This window comes from Peromyscus maniculatus, chromosome 5 (genome assembly GCF_049852395.1).
Source record: "Peromyscus maniculatus bairdii isolate BWxNUB_F1_BW_parent chromosome 5, HU_Pman_BW_mat_3.1, whole genome shotgun sequence".
Classification (NCBI taxonomy): domain Eukaryota; kingdom Metazoa; phylum Chordata; class Mammalia; order Rodentia; family Cricetidae; genus Peromyscus; species Peromyscus maniculatus.
The window spans coordinates 42,716,643-42,738,366 of NC_134856.1; the positions used below are offsets into that span (position 1 = coordinate 42,716,643).

General features: G+C 45.0%; 2 protein-coding genes across 20 annotated transcripts in view; one reads left to right on the forward strand and one right to left on the reverse strand.

The window, feature by feature from the left end:
• Ist1 (IST1 factor associated with ESCRT-III) overlaps positions 1–21,724 on the reverse strand; it is a 63,066-nt gene that overhangs the window by 29,362 nt on the left and 11,980 nt on the right. Inside the window, exon 3 of the mRNA XM_042277681.2 lies at positions 1,425–1,692. The gene's annotated coding sequence lies outside the window, so the exon portion shown is untranslated. The remainder of the gene's footprint in view (positions 1–1,424; positions 1,693–21,724) is intronic.
• Znf821 (zinc finger protein 821) lies at positions 381–20,927 on the forward strand. Of its 19 annotated transcripts, none has more exons than XM_076572144.1 (9): positions 405–591; positions 1,552–1,614; positions 3,254–3,370; positions 4,648–4,764; positions 13,978–14,103; positions 17,343–17,491; positions 17,937–18,041; positions 19,086–19,252; positions 19,960–20,927. In XM_076572144.1, exons 4-9 carry the CDS (start codon positions 4,725–4,727, stop codon positions 20,612–20,614), a joined length of 1,242 nt encoding a protein of 413 aa, XP_076428259.1. In that variant the 5' UTR covers positions 405–591; positions 1,552–1,614; positions 3,254–3,370; positions 4,648–4,724; the 3' UTR covers positions 20,615–20,927. The 19 variants fall into 19 exon arrangements, with proteins under 19 accessions (XP_076428262.1, XP_076428259.1, XP_076428268.1 ...); XM_076572143.1 differs by lacking the exon at positions 405–591 and adding an exon at positions 729–795; XM_076572151.1 differs by lacking the exon at positions 405–591 and adding an exon at positions 730–795 and having other exon boundaries at positions 13,978–14,122.

Genomic DNA, 21,724 nt, shown 5'->3' on the forward strand with positions numbered 1-21,724 from the left:
GACTGAAAGTTGGGCTTTCTAAACACAGGGCTTCTCTTTCTGCGGCACTCTCTGCTTCTCCAAGTAGGAAAGACTTCAGAGGTAGGCTTTGGTTTCCCACCCGAGAATCAGGGGGAAGGAGGAAGGGCAACGGAGAAATAATGAAGCAGGCAATCACAGAGTCGCCTTAGAAGGAAGTGAGTCCACCCACTCTCACTCTTTCCAAATACCCTTTAGATGGCAGCAAGGATCACAAGTTACCTAGGTCCTGTGTATATAACCATCATGTTGGAAAAGTAAACACCCCAAATAAATCTATTTTTCGAGTCCGAGGTTCTGACTGCTGAACTTAGCCCCTCCCACAGAATCTGTGGCCCCCTCTGTCGTCACATTAAACACCTTGGGAGCTGAAGAAGCCCCAGGGCACGTGGGAGTGAAGAGGGCTTGTGACGATGGGCCGGGTGGCTCAGGTTCGGCTACGGAGAGGGGGAAGCCTGCGGTGGAGCTGTGGTTGGGGGATGTGGGTTTTGTGGCTGAACTCGATGTTGGTGTAGGAAACCAGGGGAGACGACAGCTGAGTTGAGTTCACCCGCCCAAGAGGGGCGCGGAGGGGTGAGTGCACTACCGAAAGCTCGCAGAGGTGCTCAGCCGGGGTCTCCCGTAACAGGACGAGGGCGGGGCCCCTCTGGAACGCCAACGATTGGATACTCCCTAAGTCCCGCCTTCCCGGACCCTTTCCCTGAGGCCCCGCCCACAGCGCCAGGCGCGCGCCTCGGAAGCCGGGAGGGGTCGGGGCGGCGGCGGCGGCGGAGAGAGGTGAGGCTCCGGCACGCGCCCCACTCGCTGCGAGAGCGCGAGCAGCGCGCTCCCGCTGCCCGCGTCGCCATCTTTTTCCCCCTCCGTCTGTCTGTCTGCCGTTGGCTTTGTCCGTCCGCCGCGCCTCCCCTCGCCTCCCCACCGCCGGCCCGGCCTGCAGCCACCCTCTGCCCGCCGGGGGCCGGTCCCGGAGAGCCCCGGCCCGGCCAGCCTGAGCTGCGGCCGGGGCCCATTGTCCCGCGGTCCGTCTGTCCGGAGGCGGGGCCCAGGGACGCGGAGCGCCGAGGCAGCGGGTAAAGCGCCCCCGCGCCGGGACCCAATAGCCGGTGTAGCTCCCGCCGCCCCGCGCCTCCGTCCGCCTTTTGTCTGCCCGCTCCTGGGGAGGGGTGGGCTCGGTGCTACGGCGGCTGGGTGCGGGCCTCGCGGGCCGGCGTCTGACAGGCTGGGGTGGAGCTGGGGGAGGGGAGGATGGGCGTGGGAGAGCGGACTGGGCGGGGGGCACGAGCGGTCCTGGCGAGGGCGGGCGGAGGAGCTACTAAATTTAGATTTCGGAGAAGACTAAGTGGTCTGAAGGTTGGTCTGAGCCGCCTCGGGAGACCTCTGGCTCCGATCTAATACCTGGGATTTACCTGTGCTCCGGTTCGAGACAGCCAGAAGGACCATCTCAGCTGATGGCACACACAAGCTCCAGCTCCTACCCAAGAAGATCCCGGGGCAGTGAAACGGCTGTGACCACCTTTCTTTCCTTTTTGGCAGATTCACATCACTTGGATTTGGGCGAGTTTACTTTGCTCCGTGGGAACCTCGCCAGAGCTGGAGGTGGGAATGCACCCTTTTTTCTTAAGACTGGCCTTACACACACGTCTGTAGTGTGCCCTGGAAGCTACATCCAAACACCTGTAGGAGAGCAGAGACAGGGATGAAAGGGGGCGGTGCACCCTCCCAAGCAAGGACTCTGTGGTTCTATAGATGACTAAACTGCTCCCTTTAAAGGTAGCATCCCTTGTAGGTCTGATCCTCAGTTTACCGTTCTTCCCATTCCAGTTTCCTTCCAGCAGAAGATGTTCAGGCAGCTAGCTCTCCAGTTACATTCCTAGCTTAAGTTTCACATTTGGGCAGTGCTGAAGTTAAAGGGACCATAGGGTGGCCTATAAACTAACCTCAGATAGTGTGCTGTTTGGGTGAGGAGTGTCCTTCCAGGACCATTTGTCTGTTTCTTACTTATTTTCAAGGGTTTCCCCTGCCTCCAGACTTTTTCTTTCTGGTGGGTGTTTTAATTATTGTGGCTTGGCTTTGTTTTGTGGGAAGGGAGGGGTGTGTTTATTTTTCCTTTGATTCTTCAGGTGTGAAGTCCCATGAGGTACCATCTGGTCAGTTCCCCATTGGGCCACTAGGAGGATCCGAGAGAACCAGTGGATGCTGCTGCCTTTCTGAATCCGCAGCCCTGTCGCTGCATATTTAATCTCTTTGCCTTGTAGCTTTAGCATTGAACTGTTGTCTTGCTAAGATGATCAAAATAGAGCCTGACTCAAGCTACTTGGCATTCCTTCAAACAGACTTTATTACCTTTTTCTTGGAGCTTCAATTCCTGGTCTTCATGGGGCAAATGTAGATGAGATTTCATTTGTTTTTCATTATACAATAGAGAAGTGTAGGGAAATAGACAATCTTTTTTTTGTTGTTGTTTTTTTGGTTTTTTTTTTCGAGACAGGGTTTCTCTGTGTAGCTTTGTGCCTTTCCTGGAACTCGCTTTGTAGACCAGGCTGGCCTCAAACTCACAGAGATACACCTGCTTCTACCTCCGAGTGCTGGGATTAAAGGCGTGTGCCACCACTGCCTGCCTGACAATCTTCATTTCATTTAGCTCTCCACTTTGGGATTCCATAGACACAGAGAAAAAGATCTAAAGTGTGATATTCATTCAGCGCTTGTATTAAAATGTCTAGAAAGAATAAACCAGGTGTGGTGATGTACATCTCTAATCCTGCTGGTCAGAATGCTGAGGCTAGAGGGTCACTTGAATCCAGGGGTTTGAAGTCAAAGCACAGTCTCCAAAAAGAGTAGGGGTGCAGGAGAGAGGAGAAGAGTGACAAAGAAGAGTGACCAACCCCTACAACTGGGGTGTAGCTTAGTTGGTAGAGTGCTTGCCCAATGTGCACAGAGTCCTAGCTAGCATGCACAAAGCGTTAGGTTCAGTCCCCAACACCACATAAAACTGGGTAAGGAGGCAACTGCCTGTATTCTCTTGAGATAGGAATATCAGAAATTCAAGGTCATTCTTGGCTACTTACCCAGTTCAAGACCAGTTAAGGATTCATGAGACTCATACCTCCAAGGGGAAAAAAAAGAGAGACACATAGATACTATATACCCTTTGTATTGGATATCGGTATGCTGCTGTCCAAAATTGTTTTTCTATTGTACATATTAGGCGTTGTTTTCCTTTTTTTAATTGAAGGTCTGAAAAGAACTGTGTTTGGTATGCAGATATGATAGAAGACTGCCTGAGAGCGGCTTCCTTTGCCACTTCCTGTGGAGGCCTGTCTTTGCCATTTGCGGTTTCTTTCTTCTTTTGGTAAGGGGAGGCAGGATTTGATTATAGGTTTGAGGGCCTTTCTAACTATGTAGAGAGTTAGTTGGCATTAGCAGGTGAGTCTTCGTTAACTAGAGTGCAAAGTACAGCTAGTAGTTTCTCTTAAAGCAATCAACTATATAACTTCTATATGTGAGTGCAGTTTAAGAAGGCAGGAACTGATAGCAATCCGAATGACCAAATGCACCTCCCTAACTTTGGTAGAAAAGAGAATCTTTTCACTTTACATTTGTTCACTCTGGTGCCTGTCTTTTTTGTTTTATGGTGTTGGGAATTGAACCCAGGGCCTGACACACACTAGGCAAGTGTTCTACCACTGTATTGCATCCCCAGCCCTCACTCTGTCTTTTAAAGAAAAGGCTACAGCTTCTGCAACTAATCCATTTCAGAGCCTCTTACAATGCTTTTGGCTGAACCAGTCTTATAGTTAATAAGGAACCTCCCGGCTTAAGAATTTGCCTGCTTCTTTGTCAGGGGCAAATGCATATCTCTGCTGCTCTTCTCCTGTATGGAGCATTTCTCTTATTCCTTCTTGGTCTCCTTGCTACACACACAGTAAGATTGAGAAGAGGCTATAAACTTAAGATCTTTGACCACCTCTCCAGAACATATGAGCAGGGCCAGTTGGCGGTCCACATTGGTAGACTGAATTAGTACTCCACAATGTGACTGTCATCTACTCTTCTCGTGAGAGCCTGTCTTGAGTGGTAGAAGTCTGACGTGCTCTGTAAGTGCCATCATGCTAGGCACCTGGTAGTGTGCCTGCATTGCAGATAAGTGACACCTTTGTCACCTCTAAGCACGTTCCTCAGAAAACGATCTGGAGGTGCAGATTGCAGGCCTTGATTTCCAGTTGCACATGTGACAACAGGTCAGCTGCTACAGGTCTTTGTCATGCTTTTGCTTTCTCTCACGTCTGTGGGAGTAATCCCTTTAACTCACAGCACTTCTAACCTCAGTCGCCTGAATTTGCATCCTTTTCTGTCTTGACTTGTAACCACTTAGTAGTCATCTGGAGTCCAAAGATAGCTTTAGAGAATTCTCTTTAAGTCCTCTAAAAGCAGTTGCCTCTTAAGCTTCTTGGGACCTTGACACTGGGTTAGAGATTTATTTACTTTTTCATTAGCTCAGTTATTTATATCTGGTGAATTTTATATGCTCGAGGTATTTTTTAAGGTCTTTAAAACTTCTAATTTTGTAATTTCTGGGGAAACTAACAGGCTAACAATATCGTTTTTGATTTATTTTTATTTTTGTAGGTTAGCACCTTACAAGGAGGCAGTGATATATCCAGTGGTGGAACTGGGAAAGACCAGAGCTTTTGTATCAGGGAAGCATGTCCCGTAGGAAACAGACAAATCCAAATAAAGTTCACTGTGAGTACTGGGCTTTGTCCTCTGGAACCTGGGAAAACGAGGGTCAGAAGGAAAGAGAAACCTAAATTTAGCATGAGAGGCTCACACTCATTTATGTTGGAAAAGAAAAGGGTTAAAGGCTTACATATATAGATTTGAAGTGTGAGGTCGACAGATGTCTAACTTGTCTAAGGGGTATATGCATTATTCATTCTTAATATTATATTAACAATTACAGGAAACTTATTTTTGTGAAAAATGCTAGGTGTCGGGCTATAAAACAATATAACAACTAAACTGTAATGCAGCTACACATAAACACAGAAGAAAAATACAAATACAAGCTAGTATATGCTGTATCCCTAAGGGCTACTATAGACTATGTATACCACAGAAGTTAAAAGTAGTTAGGACGAGCTGGGCAGTGGTGGTGTACACCTTTAATCCCATCACTCAGGAGGCAGAGGCAGGCAGATCTCTCTGAGTTCAAGGCCAGCCTGGTCTACAGAGGGAGTTCCAGGTCAGCAGTAGCAATGGAATACTTGATGGAAGAGGCCCTGGGCCATGAACTTAAACAGTGAAAGGTGAATTTTGACAAGAAGAAAGGGAATGCATGTGATCTGTTAGAGAGCAAGGAGACTTGGTGCAAGCAGAAGTTTTAGTTGTCCAAAGTCATAGGCTATGTGACTTCAAGGTTAGAACCCTATCCAGCTAAATAGCCAGCTTGTGAAAAAGACTAAAGAAAAGCTTAGGAAAGAAAAGCTTAGGGCCGGGCGGTGGTGGCGCACGCCTTTAATCCCAGCACTCGGGAGGCAGAGCCAGGCAGATCTCTGTGAGTTCAAGGCCAGCCTGGACTACCAAGTGAGTCCCAGGAAAGGCGCAAAGCTACACAGAGAAACCCTGTCTCGGAAAAAAAAAAAAAGAAAGAAAGAAAGAAAGAAAGAAAAGCTTAGGGGGTTGGGTATTTAGCTTAGTGGTAGAGCGTTGCCTAGCAAGCACAAGGCCCTGGGTTCGGTCCTCAGCTCCAGGGAAGTGAGGGGTGGGTTGGGGGGAGTGGGGGAAGAAAAGCTTAAGCAATGAAGAAAACCATCAAAATAGAAAGCTGACACAAAATTAATTGGACAAGGGGGCCAAGTTCCAACTCATCAAGCAGCAGAACTTGGCAGCTTTGGCCATGTGGTTCTGGCTTTAGCATCAAGGACGTGACCGAGGGGTTGTAGAATCTCCACCTCAGTTAAGGAAAAGCTGCTGAGGCCAGGCCTATGTCAGGGGTGTCCCTGCTACATGGTGAGAAATAGCAGCAAAAAAGAAACATCACAATGGAGCTGGGAGACAGCTCAGTGGGCAAAGTGCTTATTGTACAAGCCTGAGGGCCTGAGTTCAGATCCCAGAACCCACGTGAATAAACATAACATAATAAAAAACAAAACAAAACTCAGGGGCCAGTGAGATGGCTCAGTGGGTAAAAAGTACTGCTTTGAAGGCTGATGACCTAAGTGTGATCCCTGGGACCAGCATGGTGGGAGGAAAGAACCAACTCCTACAAGTTGTCCTTCAGCCTACATACATGCTCAAGTACGTGCTTACACACACACACACACACACACAGACACACACACACTATATTTAAAAAAAAAAAAGGTGTGGTATGAATTTGTAACCCCAGTGCTGGGGGAGGAGTAGAGACAGGAGGATTCTGAGGACTTGATGACAGATAGTCTATCTGGCACAGCAAGCTTTAGGTTCAGTGAAATACCCTGTCCAAAAAAAGAAAAAAAAAAGATAGCAATAGAGGAAGACATTGACCTCTGGCCTCTCTACATACATGTGCATACATGCATATATACATACATTCACACAAACACCCCGAACAGAATAGTTACTATCAGATTTGGGCTAGCTTTCCTATATTCTGGGTAGAGAAGCATTCTTAACTGAACTTTCATAAAATAGATAAGTGGCTATTATGGAGGACTGATAATAAAGTACAGTACAGCAACAGCAGAAGAAAATTCAGAGGTATACATGATCTTTCTGTGAAGGGTCTTACACATAGCAGGTACTTCAACACCCAGCTATAGTCCCACCCTGTGAGACTTTTTAAAGCAATAAGTAAACAAAAACATTAGAGATGATTGATAATATAAGAAATTAAGATGACCGAAATTTTATTTAAAACAGTGTGACCAAAGAAGTTATGATAGCTTTGACATCTTACATTAATGCCATTGGGTAGCAAACATTCATATACAATCATTGTTTAAGTCCTGGGGATGTTGAATGAGATAGAACCAGTTGAGTGCCTCCAGTTGTTATTCCGGGGTAGGTAGATTTGCAAAGCTGCTTAATAAAAAGGCGAGCAACTTAGGAGGATTGGACGTTGATGCTGAAACAGATGTAGTGTGCCTGAATGTAGAGAACAAAGGAGGTGTCTCCCATAGAAGTCATCCACCACAGGGTTCCCTAGAGGTGACAGTAGAGTAGCTTATAGAGTGACAGCACACTTGTACTAAAGCTAGGGCAGCAGCAAAGGCTTGAGTGGCCTGTGTTCGTCAGCAGAGCTTATATCCATGAGTTACATCTGCTTCCACCATAGACAGCCAAAGCCAGAACAAACTGGGGCTGGTACTAGAGTTGGAAAACACATGGACAAACAGATCATCAAGGATGGGAAAATATCTATCGATCCATAAGTTGCAGAAACGTTACCAGACTCAACCCAACTGAATGTTGTACTGTGCAGAATGGATGGGGCTTCTCAGACTCTCTGAGTAGTGCCCATTAAGAGGTCCTTTACTGTGGGACTATGAGCACAAATACTCAGATGCACCTAAAGAGTGAACCCTGTGGCCGGGCGTTGGTGGCGCACGCCTTTAATCCCAGCACTCGGGAGGCAGAGCCAGGCGGATCTCGGTGAGTTCGAGGCCAGCCTGGGCTACCAAGTGAGCTCCAGAAAAGGCGCAAAACTACACAGAGAAACCCTGTCTCGAAACCCCCCCCCCCCAAAAAAAAAGAGTGAACCCTGGGGGAGGAACTGTTTTCAGTGATAGATTTGGGCAGAGATAGTCTTTTCAAGTGATGAGCTAAGTTTGACCAAAAAACCCAAAACACTAAGATTTGCTGGTTTCTGAATGCCTTTTATTTATTTATTACCTGGGGATTGAAGCTGACCCTATCCTTTTCAAAACAGTACCTTCTCACTGTTTATGAAAATAATGGCCGCCAGGCAGTGGTGACACACGCCTTTCCCAGCACACGGGAGGCAGAGCCAGGCATATCTCTGTGAGTTCGAGGCCAGCCTGGTCTATAGTGAGATCCAGGATAGGTACCAAAACTACACAGAGAAACCCTGTCTCAGAAAAAGAAAATAATGGCAAGTAAAAGGTAATTTGAGTTTTTTGACCACTTGAATCTCCTCACCTGACATGGAACTAATACATATTAAACTTAATAACTTAATGCTGCTTGTATATTTATAGTAAATATGGATTCAAAGTCTAGGTTTGCATTTGAGCAGAGAAGTGAGCTTCATTACTTCAGCCCTCTGGAAAGACTGTGTGGCCTGAAGCTAAAAGCATGCCTAACATATATTAAGAATCCCAGAGGCTGGCATGTAGCTTGATGGGAAAGTGAGTGCTTAGGAATGCTCTAGGGTCTATCCCCAATACCGGTGGGTGGGGGTGGGGGGACATTTAAATCCCACTGTAAATCTGGGAGATGTAGCTCAGTTGATAGAGTGCTTGCCTATCCTACATAAAACCCTGCATTTGAGCTGCAGCACATGGCCATGTCTGTAATCTTAATACTGGGAAAGGTGAAGGCAGTAAGATCCAGAATTCAGAGTCATCCTTGGCTTCATAGCAAGTTTGAGGCTGGTCTGGAATGCTTGGGACCCTGTTTTTTATTTTTCTTTAAAATTTTTATTTATGTGTTTTGTCTATATGTCTGTGCACCACATGCATGTCTGATGCCTACAGAGGCCAGAAGAGGGCATCAGATCCCCTGGAACTGGAGTTAGAGTTGTGCGCTGTCATGTGGGTGTTCAGATTGAATCTCGGAAAGAGTAGCCAGTGCTCTTAACCATTGTGCCTCAGAAACCCTGTCTTTAAAAAAAGAAAAAAAGGACTTGCATGGTGATAGTCAGGCACTATGTCTTGAAGATACTTCAGAAGCCAGCGGCAGGCAGTACTCTAGCACACCCTTTGTTTCCAGGAGTGTTTTCATATTTAAATCATCCAGACAGCCCATTCCTATCTCCTCAGCAGACTCAATGCAAAATTTTAGAATTAAAAACCCATAATTACTCACTATAGAGAAACTGCTGCCGGATTGAATCTTGTGTTTTAGACCTTCTGCCTTATCTACTTTTCCACTTCTCCCCTTTCTGAGTACAAGTCTGTCAACTGTCTGGAGAATTTGAAAATACAGCCCTTTGTATACTCATATTTCATGTGCTGGAATCAGGAAGCCACCAAGAAAAAACTTTTCTTAAGACACTTTTGATTTCAGATTGCAAGATACCGAGCCTGGAAAGCTTCAGCTTAAAGCTTTTCAGAGATGAAAAAGCATTCGATTCCTTTCTTTTCTGAGAGCAAGGGAGCTTTGTCTCAGTTCGTGCTGCTGGCATTCCTGGGATGTAACTGCTGTTCTCAACATAGACAGCACCTGGGTTACAGAGACTGCCAGCTGGGAAGGAGTCCGCAGCACCCCTTTCCCAGTACTGCTGCTTTTTCTGAACAGACATCTGTTCACTTAGAGAATATTCAACTGTGTAATCTCAGGCAGCCCAGAATTGCATTTACTAAACTGTACTAAGGCCCCCGAGGGAAAAAAAGAAGAAATCTTTGTCATTCTAAGACTTTGTTGTTGGTTTTTTTAAATCTTTCTCCAAACTGGCTTTCACGGCCTTGTTCTTCACTAGTCTGAATCCCAAGGCAAAAGTGAGATAAAAACTCTTTGCATTTCATACCAAATTTAAAAAGAGAAAAAGAAAAGAGAGAAGAGTACCTGGATGTTATTATGGACCCTGGCTATAAATAGGCAGATAAATGCCCATATTTAATAGGAAGGTGACCCTGCATTAATATCTGGGAGCTAGGGAATTTGAACTTACTCTCTCAGTCTCAAGATAGATGTAATAATTCTTCATTATAAAAATAGGCAATTCTTAGCCGGGCGTTGGTGGCGCACACCTTTAATCCCAGCACTCGGGAGGCAGAGCCAGGCGGATCTCTGTGAGTTCGAGGCCAGCCTGGGCTACCAAGTGAGCTCCAGGAAAGGCGCAAAGCTACACAGAGAAACCCTGTCTCAAAAAACCAAAAAAAAAAAAAAAATAGGCAATTCTACAACATTTCTTAATCATTAATATCTGTATGTATCATACTTGAATTAACATGTATAACAATTAAAAAATTTATATTTGTTTATTTTGTGTATGGGGTAGGAGGGCATGCAACAGCACACACATGAGGATCAGAAGCCAGCCTCCAATTGTGGATTCTCTTCCTCCACCATGTAGCTTCCAGGAACTGAACTCAGCATGCTGGGATGCTGAGACCCGCTGAGCTGTCTTACAAGCCCAGTAGAGTGTATTTTCTTAGCAGCTCTCATTGCCTTTTCTCCAAAAGATAATTCTAGACAGTTGGATATGGAGATTAGGTAAAAGTGACTACTGGAAAAATCATTGACTCTTAGGAAGTTTGATAAAATCACCTTTACAATTTAAAAATACAAATGTATTTTATGATGCTATTTAAAATAGGAACAGCTTTAAAGAATAATAAATAGGCTTTTCCATAGTCAGGAATGGAATAAAAGAGTAGGTTGTGTTTCCATACTACTGAAGAAAACAATGTATCCCAAGTTCCCTAGCTGAGATTGCCAGCAAAACCTTAGGGAAGTCATATTGAAGAGATTCTATTCTGTTCTGTAAAGGCCTGAATATTTAAACTTAATAGACAAAACTAAATTCTAAGTTCATGTTGATAAAGATTAAACTGAATTACTAGCTCATTTTGAAAGATTCATCTGCTTTTAGCTATCTTTTTTTGGGGGGTGGGGGGGTTTCGAGACAGGATTTCTCTGTAGCTTTGGAGCCTGTCCTGGATTAGCTCTGTAGACCAGGCTGGCCTCCAACTCACAGAGCTCCACCTGCCTCTGCCTCCTGAGTGCTGGGATTACAGGCGTGCGCCACCATAGCCCGGGGTTTTGTTTTTGTTTTTGTTTTTTTTTGAGCTGAGGATTGAACCCAGGGCCTTGTGCTTGCTAGGCAAGCACTCTACCACTGAGGTAAACCCCCAACCCCTTTAGCTATCTTTTAAAACTTAATTTTATGTGTATGAGCATTTTGCCTTGCATGCCTGGTATCCACGCCAGAAGTGGGCATTGGATGTCTTGGAATCAGAGTTACAGATGGTTGTGAGCCACCATGTGGGTGCTGGGAATTGACCTGGGTCCTCTGGAAGAGCAGCCTATGCCCTTAACCACTGAGCCATCTCTCCAGCCTCCTTTTAAATGTTTTTCTACTGGTACAATGTGACAGGAATTTTTTTATTGTTCATTCCTAGCATGTTATAAATCTAATGTCCTTACAAACCTGAAGTGTTAATGGTGAGCATTAATGGCAGTAACTGACCTTTATAGTACATGCTAGTGTATAATTTGTTCCTTAGTGCCAGATCAGTCTCTGGCCTTTAGGTCCAAAAACATGAACCAATCCAGAGGACTTCAGTGACTGTTACAGTGGCCATAGTTTTTTTGTTTCATTGGCATCAACATGGAGACATGAAATACTTTACTTTTGCAGAGAAGGAAGGAAAAGCACTCTGTACAGTTTACTTTTTGCTTTCTTTAGCAGTAACTTAGTAACCTTAGAAATTGTGAACACAGGATGGGCATGGTGGTACACACCTTTAATCTCACCACTCAGGAGGCAGAGGCAGGTGAATTTCAGGCTAGCCTGTTCTACATAATGAATTCCAGGCCACCCAGAGCTACATAGACTCTGTCTCAAAAAATGAAAAACAAAAACATGTGAACATGATCTTAAAGCAACTTCTTTTTCCTTTTATTGAGATCTCTATGCCTAGGAATACGCTCTAACACTCTCTACCTCCATTCTTACCCACAGGATGAGTCATATTGCCATAATATCAGTTTATCTAATCCAGGCATGATAACTCATAACAATGGTATCAGAACTATTATTTTTCCTTTTGTCATACTGTGGCCTTGAAAACATTATTTCGATATTTGAATTGTTTCATGATATGAAGATAACACCAATACTATGATCAGAGCCAGTCTTATCACACAGAGACAAATATTTGTTAGCAGATCTACTGTGAAGCCTCTATAACACTGAACTCATACCTCCATTGGCAGCAAATGAGAAGTTGGGATTTTAGGGGGTAGTGTTACATAGCTCAGTATAGCTAAAAGTATGTTTTTAGCATGTTTAAGGCCCTAGGCCTAACCCCATCACAAGAGAAACAGACACTAAAGATAAAGAAAAGGGGCCCAGGAAGGACATATAGTTGTATGGACCTCAATACTTGGTTTCACCATAGACCTTAGTTTTCTTCATTTTTAAAAAAATGATTTATGTTTAATTATGTGTTTGTGTGTTTATGTACATGTGAGTCAGGTACTTGTGTAGGCCAGAGGTGTTGAATTCCCTGGAGCTGGAGTTATAGGCAGCTGTGAGCCTCTGATGTGGCGACTGGGAACTAAACTCTGCAAGAGCAATACACATTCTTGACTGCTGAGCCATCCCATGACTTTGGTTGTATTATTAATAACATATAGGTAGTATAGGTACACGGCTGGTAGATAGGTAGGTAGGTAGGTAGGTAGGTAGGTAGGTAGGCAGGCAGGCAGGCAGGCGAGAATGCCTACCATATAAAGAATCAAGATGAGGGGACCAGCAGGATGCTAGGTGGGCAAAAGTGCTTGTTGTGCAGGCATTACAACTTGAGTTCAATCCCAGAACCCACAAAATTGTCTTCTGTCTTCTGTATAGTCACCGTGGTACGTCTGTACCTCGCTGACACAAATAATAAAATATTAAATTTAGGAACTAGAGAGAATTAAGGTGAGGACTATATAGTACTTAGAAAGCCTGGAATAGCAAGTGTCCCAGTAACTATAATTGTTTACCATACAGTAGTGCTTAAGGATTATTTGCTGAATGAGTAACCAACCAAATCATATGATGCTGACCCCCTCTGCAGTTTTTACACTGACCAAGGAACAACTCCCACATCACTGTACTGTCTCCAAAAACTTAGCCTGCGTACTAACCTTTCCCTTTTCTGTAAGAAAGGTCCTGTTCTGTAGTCACTGGGGCTTTTGATTGTCCGTCCCCCTTGCCGACGGGAGAACTGGGCCTGTAGTTTCCATTCTCACTGAGATAAGAGAAACCTAACTCTTTCTCTCTCTGCCCAGTCTCCTGGAAATTAAAAAGCACTTGAAGGTTAACTCTCCAACAACATGGATCCTAAGCAGAGCTCATGAAAACTAAATGCAAAATCAGGGATGGTCCAGGTTTCTGGACACTTTATGCAAAAACAAAGGCCACATTGACCCAAGGAGACTTGGATATGTAGTGTTTGTTGTAAGTTAGCTGCTGTTTCAATCAAGGATTAGTTTAATGAGTTAGAATATTATCTGCTCCCCCTTTGCTTCCCATCCCATCTGTACTCGGCCAGGCGTGTTTGTTATGGCTAATTCTGATAGACACTAGAGAAAGGCAAGAGGAGTGTCCAGAACACCTTGGAATGAATGAAGAAAGATGGGGTTGGAGGTTTATTCAGGATTACCTCAAGCATTTCAAGCCCACACAAGGCTGAAATAGAATGAATCAGGGCTCTGATGATGGTAGTTGAAGGTGTAGAGGTTTTTGCCCACTCTGTTGCCCTGCCTCCATCCCATCACTTTACCTCTTCCCTATTTCCCCAGTCCTGATGGAAGGCTGCAAGGAATTGCGATTCTGCAGTTAAGTTTGTAGAGTCTTGATTACTCACCTTTTCAAGGGTCAAGAATAGGAAGATAGCTTACTGCCCAGGAAGAGCAGCTACACTGTTGGCAATAGCAGCATGACTTGGAGATGAATGAACCGGCTACAGAATACCTGCCTGTTTCCTACTGTTGGATTGTCTGACCCTCCAACTAGTTTGTCTAGGCATGTACTGGTGACCGACCAACGAGTGACCTGTTTTTCCTTTTGACCACCAGGGGATCAAGTATTTGCTGGGCTAGAAGAACAAGCCCGACAAGCGATGATGAAAACTGATTTTCCTGGAGACCTTGGCAGTCAGCGACAAGCTATCCAACAACTAAGAGATCAGGACTCCAGTAGCAGTGAGTTCTGCACCTTCTGGTAATGACTCAGGGCAATGGGAGAAGGACTAACTGAGTGTGTGCTCTGGGGATTGTTCGTGGGGGCTGGGAGGAAGAGCTAAGATGTGTGGATTCAGAGAGAGAGAGGACAGGTTGGCATGCTATTTATAACTCATGGGCTCTAGGAATTGGCACGGTGCCATATCCAGATAGGTTCGTGGTGATTGTGAAATAGGACATCTTAATACGGAAACAGTTAAGTGTTCAGGCAGCTCAAGGGCAGGTCAGATAAAAAGGAAAAAGAATCCCTTCGCTTCAAGTCTATTTATTAATAAAATGTAAGAGTGGCATTGAAGTTTTGCTTGAGGTTCTAGTTTTAATGTTGTATAGACTTGCTTAGTGATGAGATTATGTAGCATATAAAAATGCTGAAGTCCAGGTCTTCCCACAACAAACCCCTTACTAGATCTCTATGTTAAGAGGTCAAAAAACATTTAGTATTGCTGGGTGGTGGTGGTGGTGGTACATTCCTTTAATCCCAGCACTCTGGAGGCAGAGGTAGGTAGATCCCTGAGTTCAAGGCCAACCTGGTCTGCAGAGCAAGTTCCAGGACAGCCAGAGCTACACAAAGAAACCCTGTCTCAAACAACAATAAAAATGTAGTCTTACAAGTTAAGACTTGTGGATTGTCTGTTCCATGACCTGCTTGAACAGACTTATTCTGAGCTGTGTTATTTCCCAGAAAGATGTCTATTCTCGCCTGCTCTTATGCACTTGATACTGTTGTTTTTTTTATTAATATCAGTTTAGGGTGAAACCCTGATTTTTTTTTTTTAACCAGTTGTAAACTTGGGGAAAAGAGAGAGACAGAGACAGACAGACAGGCAGACAGAAACAGAAATTGTGTGTGTGTGTGTGTGTGTGTGTGTGTGTGTGTGTGTGTGTGTGTGTGTTCTGAACTCTATAGAGTTCTACAGTTTTAACTGAACAAATAATTAAGCAACAGCAACCACACAGACACAACAACCCCCCCCCCTGCCGCCACAAATAGCAACTAATCAGGTAGGTACAAAGAAATGAACTCTACAGCTAAGCAGTGGTGCTGCACACGCCTTTAATTCCAGCACTCAGGAGGTAGAGACAGGTGGATCTCTGAGTTTGAGCCCAGCCTGGTCTACGAAGTGCATTCCAGGACAGCCCAGGGCTACACAGAGAAACGCTGTCTCAGGGGAAAAAAAAGAAAGAAAGAGAAAGAAAGAAGGAAATAAATAAATAAATTACTGTTCCAAAGAGTTACACCATTCTTCTAGACAGCATACTTTAAAAAAAAAAAAGTTCCTGACAGAGGTACTCAGATAACTGACAAGTTACAGAAGTGTATTTCATTTAGCAGTGCCTTAGACTAAGCCTACAAGTGTTCCACACTGGATGCTGGTGAGAAAATACGCTATCATCTAATTTGCGCTAACCCCTCATAATTGAGATGGACTCAAGTGAAATAAAACTTTAAGGAAAACATACCATACTCTTTAGCACCCAAATATAGACGACCACATGACAAGCACATCTAATATAGACACATATAGCCACCAGCAGATGATCCTGGTAGGAATCTGTCAATAAAGGAAATTTAACCCAGTTTTGTCTAGAAAGAAATGATCTTGTACTGTGGATTTAGAAATGATGCACAACAGTAGGGAGGTGAGTAGCACTGTTAGCAGTGAAATGTGAGCCTGACTGTACCTGCAGAGCATGCTGAGGCTCCTCACCGAGGAGTCCAGAATCCAAGCAGGAATCAAAGGGCTCTCCCCAACCGACTGACAGCTTCCCTAGGTGTGGCTTCCTCTGTGATCTTTAAAGCACCCACACTAAAACTCATTTGTTATTGTGGGTTTTTGTTCCCTTTCAATCTTTTTTTCCCCTCTATTTTACAGATGACAGAACAAAATCAGCTCACACATACCTTACAGCTTCACTAGCCACAGGTAGATGACCCCACAACCACATCCTTCCCTCCCAAACTAAAGCAGATCCAGGTACTCATATCTGAAGTGAAGAATGACACTTCATGTCTTTCACATTTAGTTATCCATTAGATAAGCCAAAGACCCAACTGAAACAGTGGTTTTCTGTTGTTTAAAATGTACAATGCTAGTAAATTAAGAACAGAGTGGCTTTAAAAAAAAAAAAAAAAAAAAAGAACAGAGTAGACAGATGAGCATGGTGGTACACGCCTTTGATCCTAGCACTCGGAGGTAGAAACAGTCAGATCTCTGAATAGAAAGTTTCAGGACAGCCTGCACTATACAGAGAAACCCTGTCTGAGGGGGAGCAGGGACAAAGTGGGCACTTGGGAAGCTGGGGCAGGAGGATCATGCACTTCAATGCAGCCCTTGTTGCACAATAAAACCGTCTCAAAAAAGAAAGAAAGAAAATCAGGATAAACTTGAACACCTTCTATCCCTATAAATATGAACTGCCCAAAGTTGGTTGCTATGCTAATTCCATTTTTCCATAATATATATTCCTTTCCCTCTAAACTGACATAATTTTAAACTAATTTATTCTTACATCCTTATTGATAAGAGGAAATAAAATTTTGTTATTATTTCTGGAAATGTGTATTGATGTTTGTTGTAAAAGAAGAGATTAGTGGTCTGGGGTAGAACTGTCTTTGACAGCACGGAGAAATTGTGCAGGTGACTGTAGAGATAAGTAAGTCATAAAGTAATACAATAAGGAAGAGATGTTGCTAAGTCAGAGTGTGTGCTGTGGAATGAGTTTGGTGTGATGTGCTTAGGGAAGTCCGCTCTCAAGTGTAAGATATTTGAGAACCATGAAAAAGAATAATTATTTTGCTAGAGATGGTGGTACATGCCTATAATCACAGCACTTGGGAGATAGAGGAGAAGGATCAGAACTTCAAGATCATCCTTGAATCTATATAGTGAGACTGAAGCCAGCCTGAGCTACATGAGACCTATTTCATGAACAACAATTATTTTATGGTAGTTATGATGGAATGGCTAGTTACCATTTCTGGTGTAGATTTGCCTCACACTTTCCCATTAGTGTGTGGGTGGCACAATGAAGAGCAGTCATAGCTTGTTTCCATTCATCAGGATTTGTGCACTGATGCAAACTATACAACCTGAAGTCTGAAAATGTTTTTTCATTGTAGCTGCAAACCCTGGAGTGGACAGCCACTCAGGATGTATTCCTGTAAAACTCAGAACAAGTGACCAGTTTATGTGTTCCAGGTGACAGTGAAGGTGACGAAGAGGAGACCACACAAGATGAAGTATCTTCCCACACATCCGAGGAAGATGGTGGGGTAGTCAAGGTGGAAAAAGAATTAGAAAATGCACAACAGCCTGTTGGTAGTGGGAATGCAGTAGTAGAGCACGAGGCAAGTGGCAAGCAGTCCTCGTCATGACGGTTTTCTTTTCCACCCACACCCAGACCCCTAAAAGCTCCCACTTCTTTCCAAGCAGAGCAGCACCTTAGCCAAGTGGGAACCACTCTAAGAGGCACTCTGGAGTGTGCTTTCAGGGTTAAGTCAGAGTCAGACTGTCCTGTGAAACCAGCTTCCAACTAAATTGTTTCCTGAGTATTCCTGCAAGGGACATGCAGAAGGGAAGCGAAGCGAAGCCTTTCCCTGCAGGGTCCAGTGTCCTCAGGGTAGAAAGTCTTGAAGGTTCAAGAAAATTTAATCCCTTTGAAACAATACTTGATCCTTCAGTCCATACTGGGCACCTAAGACAACACCTGGCCTGGGTCTCTATTGAAAGAGGTGGGACAGGGAAGAGACCAGTGAGGAGTCTTCATGACTTGCTTGTTTGGTGGATTTGCAGGTCACAGAAAACCTAAATTCTGACCCCTTGCTTGAACTCTGCCAGTGTCCCCTCTGCCAGCTAGACTGTGGGAGTCGGGAGCAGCTGATCGCGCATGTGTACCAGGTATGGAATGGGGAGGGGAGTTCTGGGACTGACAGCCAGCAGTTTAGATCTCAGGTGCTGCGGTGACCTTGGCCTCTGGGAAAAGCAGCTCAGGTTGTTGGTTCTACTAGGACTCCTCCTACACTTCAGAACATCCTAGAAAATAATAGTGATGTATTGGTTAAATAGGTTCTGAGTTCCCAGACAGATACATTTTGAAAATTAAGTATCGGGATCTTATTTTCCTAAATTATTTAATACATTCAGTAGTAAAATAGAAATTGACTTCTATTAACAGTGATGGCTTTTTAAGGGGGTAGGGCTAACATAATGTGAGCCAACAAGATGGCTTTGGTGGTAAAGGCACCTGCCACCAAGCCCGATGACCTGGGGACCCACATAGTGTGCGGAGAGCTGATTGCCACTTGTTATCCTCTGACCTCCTGTGCATGCGCAGGCACACAAAATAAATAAAATGCACCATGACATATTGAGGTGCCAATGAAAGTACAAACAAGGAAAAAAGACTTTTCCACCTTCACCCAATTGAGAGTATACCTATTCCTAGTGGTCTGTATTTATGAGACATCTACACAGGACAGCCTAGGTTGTACCAAGCTTTATAGATTGTACCTAGAGAGATAGTTGGTTCATTACAAGTTTTTCTTCTGCCTGGAGGTGGTGCAGGCAGCTCTCTGAGTTTAAAAGAACTTCTTGAGAGGCCTGAGGAAAGCCGGGCCATAAATACCTGTTACATACCACTATTCTATCAGACTCCTTCATTGTGCTCTTAAAATGCACTGTAAAACTACACAGTGTGAGCCAGGGAAGCCAGAACTATCAAGAGCACGAATCTCAGGCTCTGAGGAGGGCTCTGGAATCCCATAATTCTTCAAGCCATTCATGTGTCCCAGAATATGGTCAGAATTCACGATAATAAAATATGAGCAATGGTCTGAAGGGCTAAACAAGTAGTTGCAAGTTCTTCATTCTAAGGGAAAAAAAGAAGGGGTGCAGATTGTCCTGGAGGTAACACAAATAACAGATTGAGGCTTTGTTTTACAGCATACTGCAGCAGTGGTGAGTGCCAAGAGTTACATGTGCCCTGTCTGTGGACGGGCCCTTAGCTCCCCAGGGTCTTTGGGTCGCCACCTCCTAATCCATTCAGAAGACCAGCGGTCTAACTGCGCTGTGTGTGGAGCCCGTTTTACTAGCCATGCCACTTTTAACAGGTTAGTAGAACACCTAACCTTGTGCTAAGGGCAAGTTACTGGGCGTAATGATGCTCTCCCAGGTCAAAAGAAAGGCTAGAGATACGTAATGCAAAAGAGCTGATAGAACAATCTAGAAATACAAATAATGAGACTAAGAGATAGGCTAGTTAGTATGCACTAGATCCCTCAAGGGAAATGAATTGCTTTTCTTTCCCTATCAGAATATTTCCAACTAGAAAGTGATGCAGAGACACCAAGAACAGTCATGATAAAGCAAGCAGACAGACCTTGCAGGATGCTGAGAGGATCTGGTATAAGGACACACTCTGCTGTGTTCTAGGAAGACTAAAACACTGTCCTCATCCCATTGCCTTGGTCGTACAATGCATAGCTACTTTTCCGTGTGGGCAGTGCTAGGTAGGTGGAGGTAAAGCAGTGAATTGTACCTGCATGAAGGAAACCTCCACTTCCAGGTCGCTGGCTTCGCCTTATAGGGGTTATTCTGGTAGGTTTCTATGGCGGGTGGCTCAGGTGCTAATTCAAAGTGGGCCTTAAAATTGAGTAGACACCCTCGCCCAAAGAAGAGGTGTTTCAAGCATTCAAACCAGCCCTCATAGTGGTGGGCTTGGAACAGTTTGCCTAGTGGTTATGGGATAAGTTAGGTACTTGGGTACCTGAGACTTGCTACACAGAAATACTAATCATCAAAAATCTTGGCTTCCCAGTGAGAAACTTCCTGAAGTCCTTAATATGGAATCCCTACCCCAAGTCCACAGTGAGGGCCCCTCCAGCGCCGAAGGGAAGGACATTACTTGTAGTCCTCCAGTGTACCCCGCTGGAATTCTGCTTGTGTGCAACAACTGTGCTGCCTACCGCAAGCTCCTGGAAACACAGACCCCCAATGTACGCAAGTGGGCCCTCCGTCGACAGAACGAGCCTTTGGAAGTACGGCTACAACGACTCGAACGAGAACGCACCGCCAAGAAGAGTCGGCGAGACAATGAGACCCCAGAGGAGCGGGAGGTCAGACGCATGAGGGACCGTGAAGCCAAGCGCCTGCAACGAATGCAGGAGACAGATGAGCAGCGAGCTCGCCGGCTACAGCGAGACCGTGAGGCCATGAGGCTGAAGCGGGCCAATGAAACCCCAGAGAAGCGGCAGGCCCGACTCATTCGAGAGCGAGAGGCTAAGAGGCTCAAGCGGAGACTGGAGAAAATGGACATGATGTTGCGAGCTCAGTTTGGTCAGGACCCTTCTGCCATGGCAGCCTTAGCAGCTGAAATGAACTTCTTCCAGTTGCCTGTGAGTGGGGTAGAGTTGGACAGCCAGCTTCTGGGGAAAATGGCCTTTGAGGACCAGAACAACAGCTCTCTGCACTGAACCATACCCTCCTGCCTGACCACCCATCCACTCCAGCCCACAGGGGTCAGTGCTGCTGTCACCCAGGAGGCCACAGTCCTTGCTGCCACAGGCAGGCCCGGGTTGGTTGCAGGGAAACCTGTGCACCCTCTGCATGTGGGAACACGATGGAGTCAGGAGGGACCCAGCTCAAGGCAGCTCTGGACAAGGGAGCAGGCACTCCATAAACGTAGACTCCTCAGCCCACTGTAGCAGGCCAGGGCTAGGGGACTGTAGGACCCCAGTACAGTCCATGAAGCTGTGAGGGCAAATAAATTAATTTTATCTTTACTGACCCTTGGCTCTTTGGTCTCATTTCTGTTTCATCCAGTGAAGTGTGTGTGCTAGGAGAGAGCTTGAGAATTTTCAGGTAGTGACTTGTGGTGGCTTGTTCTTTTCTGAGGCAGAATGCTCTTCCACTTAGGCTATCCCAGCAGAGGGCTAGTAATGGTGAGATGGAGTCAACTGTGATGAGGACTAGAGCAGAACCACTCCCTCTCGAAGCCTGCCCGCCCGCCCGCCTGCCACGGAGGAAATGAGAGTTGCTCGGTTTCTCTCTGCTGGTACAAGAGCAAGCAGAGAGCTTTCCTTAGCCTGCATCAAAGGGTATGTACAGTCTGGATATTTATAGATCTGGAGGTCCAGAAGGATGCGCCCTAGTTCAACTGTTGCCAGAAAAATAACTACGGCAGGACCATGGACCTCTTCCAATGTAAGACATTTGGACTCCTCTCCCACCTCTGTAGATCTAAGGCTGGTTAAAAGTGTCAAATGATTCTCAACTAACTAGCTAAATCCTACCTTACTGGCTGAGAAATACTCCAAGGGTTACACTGAAAAGAACTTAAGTACTTAATTGATCCAAATGCCTTTCACAGAGTTCCATACTGAAGTCCTATTTGAAATATTTCAAATAACTGGATGCACTCTGTCCCAAGTAATACTTTGAGTACTTCACATGGCTTATACAATTATTTCCACATCATTCTGAATCAATACAAATTCAGGAATTAGCCCCAGCTCAGTGGTGGTTTGCCTAACATGCTGGTGGCCCCAGGTTTGATCCCCACCATTGCAAAAAGAACCAACCAA

Bases quoted from the DNA above. Each gene is read 5' to 3' on its own strand.
- Znf821 (XM_076572147.1), top strand. From the start codon at position 4,725: ATGTCCCGTAGGAAACAGACAAATCCAAATAAAGTTCACT. The intron at 4,765-13,977 runs GTGAGTACTGGG...TTTGACCACCAG, and splicing joins AAATCCAAATAAAGTTCACT to GGGATCAAGTATTTGCTGGG. The intron at 14,104-17,342 runs GTGAGTTCTGCA...TATGTGTTCCAG, and splicing joins AGATCAGGACTCCAGTAGCA to GTGACAGTGAAGGTGACGAA.